This window comes from Aphelocoma coerulescens, chromosome 25 (genome assembly GCF_041296385.1).
Source record: "Aphelocoma coerulescens isolate FSJ_1873_10779 chromosome 25, UR_Acoe_1.0, whole genome shotgun sequence".
Classification (NCBI taxonomy): Eukaryota; Metazoa; Chordata; class Aves; order Passeriformes; family Corvidae; genus Aphelocoma; species Aphelocoma coerulescens.
In genome coordinates, this window is record NC_091038.1 from 2866140 (window position 1) to 2874301 (window position 8162).

Genomic DNA, 8162 nt, shown 5'->3' on the forward strand with positions numbered 1-8162 from the left:
CGCACGGCTCGGCTCAGCTCCTCACTGCTCACCCTGCTCGGTCGCGCACCGCTCAGCCCCGCACCCCCCTCCGCACGTCTCCATGGACAGCAGCCGGGCCGGGAGCCCGCTGGCAGCGGCGGAGGAAAAACGCCCGGTGCGCGGCTCGGGAACACGCCCCTCCACCGCCCGCACCCCTCCGTTACGCGGGGCCGCTGGCGTGGAGCCGGACCTGGGGCGCGGGGCTGGGGCGGCCCCGGGGCCGGGCTCGGCCCGTTGTTATGGCACCGGGGGAAACAGCTGTAAACACGGCTGCAGCGCTGCGGGCCGCCCGCCCGCCTTGGCCGGAGCTCCGCGGGAGCGGCTCGGCGGCCCGAGCATCCCCCGGCGGTACGGACCGGCCCCGGGGCTCTGCCGGCCCGGGGGGCTCCGCGGCGTGGGGCACCCCGGTACAAGCGGCCCCGCAGCCGGTTCCGCTCTCCCGGGCCGGGATGCTCCGGCGCTGCTGGGGCGGCCCCATCCCGCCCGCCTGACCTCCCGGTGAACCGGCGCTGTGAGCGGGGGCTGCCCCGGGGCGGGCAGTGCCGGGGGGTCTCCGCAGCCCCGGGCCCAGTGCGCTGCGCCGGCACGGTGCCCTCCTCCGGGGCTGGGGCCGCAGCCGGTCGCTCGCCGGTGTCCCCGGGATGCGCCCGGTGATTGACGGCTCTTTGTTTCCTCCTCGCCGGCCCCGCCGGCCCCTCCCCCGTGCGCCACCCCGCCCCGCCGCGCTCCGCTCAGCACCGGCGGCACCGGCGGCATCATGGGGGCACCGGGGGGCCCCGCGCTCCTGGCGCTGTTCCTGCTGGGCGCCGCCGCCGCGGCGCGTCCGGGGCTGCAAGGTACCGGAGGGGCTCGGGGCGGCGGTGGGGCGGCCCCGAAGGGGCGGCGGGACGGGCGACAGTCGGGGGTCGGTGGCGGCAGACCCCGTTCCACGGCCGCTGACAGCGGCTCTGCTCGCCCCGGGGAAGCTGCGGGCAGCGGGGACGCAGGAACGTTCATCCCCGAGGCGCGGGGTGGCCGCCGGTTCCGATGCTGGCTCGGGGCCGCGGGGGAGTGCCGTGGCGGGGGCTGACCCCGGTGCCGGAGCCCCTCTCGGTCTGCCCGGTACGACTGCACGGAACAGGCGGGCACCCGTGCGGCAGCGGGACAGAGTTGTCCGCGCTCCCCACTGAGCGCCCCGGGCCGGTACCGAGGGCCCGACCGTTCCTCCGGGCTCTCCCGGTCCGGCTGCTCCTCGTTGGGGCTGGCCCGCGGGGAGCTCCGCGGAGCGGGATGCGGGGAAGCCCCAGGAGCGGGGCGGGCTCCGGGCCGGGACTCCGCCGGTCTCGCCGGTGCGGGGGCTCCGCGGGTCCGTCTCGGCGGCGCTGCCGGTCCTGGAGCGCCACCGCGCGGGGGCGGCCCCGGAGCCCCCGGGGCTTCCCTGGTCCCCCCCGAGCCCGGCGGTCCAGGGACACCCCCACCCCACCCCCGCTCTGACCGCACCGGGCATCGCCGTAGTCACCGGCCGGAGCTGCGGCTGCCGGTGCAGAGGCGACCCCGGTGCTCGTCTCCCGCAGTCATCGACCTGCTGCTGGTGAGCGAGGCTCGGCAGATGGCCAGCGTGGCCCACAAGATCCGCATGGAGCTTCTGACTGTCAACGACGTGTACCTCCTCTCCACCTTCCGCCTGCCCCCCAAGCAAGGGGGGACCCTCTTTGGCCTCTACTCCAAGAAGGACAACACCCGATGGCTGGAGGTCTCCGTCGTGGGGAAGATCAACAAAGGTGGGTGCCCTCCGCGTGGGGATGGACTGGCCCTGCTCTTGCCGTGGCGCTCTGAGACAAACGGGACCGAGTTCCTGCAATGGGCACACGCTGGTGCCAGGGTGCCGCCAGTGCCGTGGGGGAGCTGACGGCCCCTTCCCGCTCCTCCGCAGTCCTGGTGCGGTACCTGCGGGAGGACAACAAGGTGCACTCGGTCAACCTGCAGCACGCGCAGCTGGCGGACGGGCAGAGCCACTCTGTCATCGTGCGCCTGAGCGGGCTGCGGAGGGACACGCTGAGCGTGGAGCTCTATGTCGACTGCAAGCAGATGGACTCCAGCGTGGGGCTGCCTGAGCTGTCTGAGATCCCCCTGGCCGAGGTGGAGTCCATCGAGGTGCGCACGGGGATGAAGGCCTACCAGAGGATGCAGGTGAGTGCCAGGGGGATTGAGACCCCAGCCACTGCACCCGTGGGGATGGGCAGAGCCCCCCGCGCTGACTGCATTTCCCCACACACATCAGGGGTTCGTAGAGTCGATGAAGCTGATCCTGGGAGGGTCCATGAGCCGTGTGGGGGCCTTGAGCGAGTGCCCTTTCCAAGGAGATGAGTCCATTCACAGTGCAGGTAATGGCTTGGGGGGCTTACGGGGTCACCTGTGTGGGCCGTGGCACAGGGAGGTGGGGGTGACAGCACAGAGGGATGTTCTGGCCCCTCCTGGCCCAGTGTCCCCACACAGGTGGGAGTTCCAGTGCTGCACGTGTGCTGACCAGGAGTGACTGTGTGAGGTGACTCTGCTGGGGTGTGACAGCAGCGTTTGGTAATGTCTCATCTCTCTCCTTGCAGTGACGAGCGTGCTGGCCTCCATCCTGGGTGAGTCCCTGCTCTGCTTCCCTCGTCCCCTGGCGTGAGGCATTTGGGGCTCCACGGAGGCAGAGATGCCTCCACAGCCTGTCCCAGTGCCCCATGTGGGATCAGAGGGTGTGGGGTGTGCTACAGGAAAAGGGGCCCTGCGTGAACCAGGGTGAAGGACGGGCTGTCAGGTGCCTCATCCTCCCAGCTCAGTGCCAATGGGCAGAGCAGTCCTAGCCCACAGCCCTGGGAGGCCGTGTCCGTCCTGGGATTGACCTTGTCCTTTCTGCTGCTGGCAGGTGAGCAGACCAAGGCACTGGTCACGCAGCTGACCCTCTTCAACCGGGTCCTGAGCGAGCTGCGGGAAGACATTAGGGACCAGGTGGGACTGGGGAGGTTACTGGCACTCCCTGGGCTGGATTTCCCTAGAGCACAGTGCCAGCACCCTCCTGATGCTCCGTGCTCTGCTGCCTTGCAGGTGAAGGAGATGTCTCTGATCCGCAACACCATCATGGAGTGCCAGGTCTGCGGTGAGTGCTGGCAAGGGCTCTGCTCCCGCCTCGGGGGGCAAAGGGCCGCCTTGTTTCAGCCCTCACCTGCCTCTCCTCTCCTCAGGCTTCCACGAGCAGCGGTCCCGCTGCAACCCCAATCCCTGCTTCAGCGGCGTGGACTGCATGGAGACGTACGAGTACCCCGGGTACCGCTGCGGGCCCTGCCCGCCGGGGCTGGAGGGCAACGGCACGCACTGCGTCGACATCGAGGAGGTGGGCACGGTCTGGGGGGGATCATCAGCCCTGGCAGTGCCAGGGCTGTGCCTGCAGAGGATGCTTCTTCTCGGGAAGACCCCACTGAGATGCGGGATGCTGTGCCCGAGGATGAAGCCTGTCTCTCTCCTGGTGTTGCAGTGTGCCCATGCCAACCCCTGCTTCCCTGGCTCCAAGTGCATCAACACAGCCCCCGGGTTCCGCTGCGAGCCCTGTCCCCGCGGCTATCGAGGCAACACCGTCTCTGGCGTGGGGGTGGATTATGCCAGGGCCAGCAAGCAGGTGAGTGCAGTGCCACGGGACTCGGCCAGGCCCCCGTGGGATCTCCGGAGTGCAGGACAGGGCGGAGGATGCAGTGCCTGTGGAGTAGGACAGCTTCCTGGGGGCAGGAATGGGCACAGCCACCCACGGGGAAAGGTCCCAGGTGAATGTTTCTCCCCCACTGCTCACAGGTTTGCACGGATATCGATGAATGCAACGATGGGAACAATGGGGGCTGCGACCCCAACTCCATCTGCACCAACACGCTGGTGAGCAGCGCTGTCCCGCTCCCTCCCTGGCTCCCAGGGCTGCTCAGCTCTCCTCATCCCACCCCTGCCCTCTCTCCCCCAGGGCTCCTACAAGTGCGGGCCCTGCAAGTTGGGCTTTGTGGGGAACCAAACATCCGGCTGCGTCCCGCACAAGTCCTGCAGCACTCCCACCTCCAACCCCTGCGACATTAACGGCTTCTGCCTGTTCGTGAGGAACGGGGAGATCTCCTGTGCAGTGAGCAGGGGACAGGGACAGGAGGAGGGTGTAGGCACTGCAGCATGGCAACATTGGTCCTGCCAGGGCCCTTTTCAGCCCCTGATCTCGTCTTTATTCAGTGCAACGTGGGCTGGGCTGGCAACGGCAACGTGTGTGGGCAAGACACAGACCTGGATGGGTACCCAGACGAGCCCCTGCCCTGCATCGACAACAACAAGCACTGCAAGCAGGTGGGCTCCTGGAAGGGGGGCACGGGGGGTGCAGGGCACAGGGTCCACAGCAGGGCTGTGCTCCAGACCTCGTCTCCTCCCCGTTCCTAATGCTGGCTGTGCCTGCAGGACAACTGCCGCCTGACGCCCAATTCTGGGCAGGAAGATGCTGACAACGACGGCATCGGGGACCAATGCGATGACGACGCTGACGGCGATGGCGTCAAGAATGTGGAGGTGGCTGTGCCGAGCGGGTGGCCATGCCAGTGGCTCTAGGAGGGCTTCTCCTTTTGGCTCAGTTCTGAGTCCCTCAAGATGCCTCTCCTGGGGAGCAGCAGGCTGGTGGCTTGGGAATGGTCTCAGAGTGCTGGAGACGTCCTTCTGCCCTCACCACTGTGGGACTGTGGCCTCTCATCTGCCTGCCACCGCAGCGACATCCCTGTCCTCTTCTCCACAGGACAACTGCCGGCTCTTCCCCAACAAGGACCAACAGAACTCGGACACGGACTCCTTTGGAGATGCCTGTGACAACTGCCCCAATGTGCCCAACAATGACCAGCGGGACACAGACAGCAATGGCGAGGGGGATGCTTGTGATAATGACATTGATGGGGACGGTGAGCGGCTGTTGGGTTGACCTGGCTGTGCCAGGGGGGCAGACCCGTGGGGGTGGGGAAGGGTATCCACCCAGTGCTATCCTTGCAGGGATACCCAACATGCTGGATAACTGCCCCAAGGTGCCCAACCCTCTGCAGACTGATCGGGATGAGGATGGTGTTGGGGACGCCTGTGACAGTTGCCCTGAAATGAGCAACCCCACTCAGGTATGGCTGGGGCCAGGCTGGGCCAGGGGGCCTGGGATGAGTGGGGTCTGGCCCAGTGGGGAGCAGGGGGTCCTTCTCCTTGCCCTGGGATGTCCACTGAACTAGGGCTCCGCTCTCCTCCAGACAGATATGGACAGTGACCTGGTAGGAGACATCTGTGACACCAACGAGGACAGGTGTGGACAGCACTGCAGTGGGGTGACCTCCCCATTGTGTCCCTGAGGGCAGAACTGGGCTCCCGGTTCAGGGAGGGACAATGGGGTCTTCAGGGAGCTGGGGTGTGGTGCCAGATCCCTGATTTTGGCATTGCTCTGACCTTGTTCTTGCTCCCAGTGATGGGGATGGGCATCAGGACACCAAGGACAACTGCGCCGAGATCCCCAACAGCTCCCAGCTGGACTCGGACAACGATGGGCTGGGGGATGACTGCGACAATGACGATGACAACGATGGCATCCCGGATTATGTGGCACCTGGCCCAGACAACTGCCGTCTCATTCCCAATCCCAACCAGAAAGACTCGGATGGTGAGCACGGGGTGGGCAGGGGGAGGCAGACCTGCGTGGGCTCAGCCCAGCCCTGACTGGGCACGTGTCCCCAGGGAACGGCGTGGGTGATGTCTGTGAGGAGGACTTCGACAATGACACGGTGGTGGACCAGCTGGACGTGTGCCCCGAGAGCGCCGAGGTGACACTGACCGACTTCCGCGCCTACCAGACTGTCATCCTGGACCCCGAGGGGGACGCCCAGATCGACCCCAACTGGGTTGTCCTCAACCAGGTGTGGGTGCTGTGCCCCGTGTTTCTGGGGGCTGTGCTGCAGGGTGGGAGTTGAGGGGACCGGGAGGTCCCCAGGGGTTCTGGGGTGCCCCTCACCCAGCTGTCCCCCACAGGGCATGGAGATCGTGCAGACCATGAACAGTGACCCGGGTTTGGCTGTGGGTAAGATATGTTCACCCACCCACAGACTCTGGGGGCAGCCCCCCTGCTCCCACCCCCCAGTGCTGAGGAGTGAGGGCCGGTTCTTTGTCCCACAGAGGGGTGAAGGGTGGGTGGGCTGGGAGTTCCGTGGGGAGAGAGGGCTCCCCGCAGTGTCTCCTGCCTGTAGGTTACACAGCCTTCAACGGCGTGGACTTTGAGGGCACCTTCCATGTCAACACCATCACCGATGATGACTACGCCGGCTTCATCTTCAGCTACCAGGACAGCGCCAGCTTCTACGTGGTGATGTGGAAGCAGACGGAGCAGACGTACTGGCAGGCCACCCCCTTCCGTGCTGTGGCCGAGCCGGGGCTGCAGCTCAAGGTGGGTGGTGGCCCCACCCGTGGGCCGGCCCAGGACCCCCCTGTTCAGGTCCCCCCTGAAACCCTCATGCACCCACAGGCGGTGAAGTCCTCGACGGGCCCTGGGGAGCACCTGCGCAATGCGCTGTGGCACACGGGCCACACGCCCGACCACGTCCGCCTGCTCTGGAAGGACCCCCGGAACGTCGGCTGGAGGGACAAGACATCCTACCGCTGGCAGCTGGCACACAGGCCCCAGGTGGGCTACATCAGGTAAGCGGGGGGGGCACGGGGGCTGCTGGGGTGGGGGCTGCGCTCACCACGGTGCAGGGTGGGGTTCAGCCCCAGTGGGACCACACCAGTGGAGGGGGGATGCTGGTCATTGGTGAGAAACCAACCCTAGTGTGAACCCACCCCGGTGAAGATGATGATAGCCATGAGTAGGGGTCCTGCCCTGCGGAACCACCCCAGGGGTAGGATGGTGTCCATGAGGAGGCATTGTGCCCCCTGGGACCACCCTAGCGAGGGGATGCCGGCCACGGGGGGGATACAGCCCTGTGGGACCACCCCAGTGTGGGGATAGCGGCCGTGGGGGAGCATCCAGCCCCGTGAGACCACCGCAGTGGGGGGATGTCGGCCGTGGGGAGGGGTTCTGCCCGGTGGGGCCGCAGCCGCGTTTCTCCTTTAAGGCTCCCGCCGGGGCGGCCGCGGCGGGGGGGCTCCGCCGCCGGGCCCTCCGCCCCCCGGGCCCCCGGGGCCATTGTCCCGTCGCCATGGCGACCCCGCCGGCGCCTTTCACATGCAAAGCGCCCGACAAAGGCGGCGGGGCCGGGCCGGGGGCGGCGCGGGGGGCTTCAGCCCGGCCACGGCGGGGGGCCCCGGCCCGGGGATCCAGCCGATCCGGTGCCCCCGGCCCAGCCCCCCCGCAGGATGCCCCAGCTCCAGCCCGGTGCCACCGTCCCCGGGTCGGGATACTCGGGGCCCGGTGTCGGTCGTGGAGGGGTTCCAGTGGGGTCCAGGTGCTGGCCCCGATGGCGTCTCAGTGGGATCCCGATGTTTGCCCCGGTCGGATACCGGCGGGGTCCCGGTGGAATCCCGGGGCTGGCCCCGGCGGGGTCCCGGTGAGGTCCCGCTGACCGGTCGGGCCCCGTTCCCCCCCCGCAGGGTCCGTCTGTACGAGGGCCCGCAGCTGGTGGCCGACTCCGGCGTGATCATTGACACCACGATGCGCGGGGGCCGTCTGGGGGTCTTCTGCTTCTCCCAGGAGAACATCATCTGGTCCAACCTGCAGTACCGCTGCAACGGTGAGCAGGGCCCCCGGGACCCCCGCACCGGCCCGGCGGCCGGCCGAGCATCCCTTCCCTCGCCCCTGCGGCGGGGCTCAGTCCTGGGCCGGGGGCTTTAGCGGGGCTTGCTTCCCCCGCGGGCTCCTGACGCCCCCCGCGCTGCTCCCCACAGACACGATCCCTGCCGACTTCGAGCCCTTCCGCCGGTTCCTGCTGGAGGGACGCGAGTGACCGCGCCCGGCACGGGCCTCCCCCGCCAGCGGCACCGGTGGCGCTCCGGGCCCCCGCCGCCAGCGGCACCCGGGGCGCACCGGGCCCCGCCGCTCCTCCCGGCCGGGCCCCGTTCCCGGCCCCCCGCGGACTTTGCACTGCCAGTACCGGGGCCCCGCGGTGCCGGGGCTCCCCCCACGCCTGCCCCGGGCGCTCCGGTCCTTGCCCCAC

General features: G+C 68.5%; 1 protein-coding gene across 2 annotated transcripts; it reads left to right on the plus strand.

Annotated features, from left to right (window-relative positions):
- Positions 1-777: 777 nt before the first annotated feature.
- On the plus strand, positions 778-8162 carry THBS3 (thrombospondin 3). 2 transcript variants are annotated; one of them, XM_068995054.1, is made up of 23 exons: positions 778-857; positions 1575-1781; positions 1934-2190; positions 2282-2384; positions 2604-2630; positions 2909-2991; positions 3088-3139; positions 3225-3373; positions 3515-3655; positions 3826-3903; positions 3986-4138; positions 4240-4350; positions 4459-4566; positions 4787-4946; positions 5035-5153; positions 5277-5329; positions 5487-5680; positions 5755-5933; positions 6046-6094; positions 6261-6457; positions 6536-6708; positions 7600-7739; positions 7894-8162. In XM_068995054.1, the coding sequence occupies exons 1-23, from the start codon at positions 779-781 to the stop codon at positions 7950-7952; spliced, it is 2871 nt and encodes a 956-aa protein (XP_068851155.1). In that variant the 5' UTR covers position 778; the 3' UTR covers positions 7953-8162. The 2 variants fall into 2 exon arrangements, with proteins under 2 accessions (XP_068851155.1, XP_068851154.1); XM_068995053.1 differs by having other exon boundaries at positions 2909-3139.

What these genes read in the sequence shown, in the direction of transcription:
- THBS3 (XM_068995053.1), top strand. Translation starts at nt 779, where the DNA reads ATGGGGGCACCGGGGGGCCCCGCGCTCCTGGCGCTGTTCCTGCTGGGC. An exon ending in CGTGGGGAAGATCAACAAAG is followed by an intron (nt 1,782 to 1,933) that starts GTGGGTGCCCTC and finishes GCTCCTCCGCAG; the next exon opens with TCCTGGTGCGGTACCTGCGG. An exon ending in ATGGCGTCAAGAATGTGGAG is followed by an intron (nt 4,567 to 4,786) that starts GTGGCTGTGCCG and finishes TCTTCTCCACAG; the next exon opens with GACAACTGCCGGCTCTTCCC.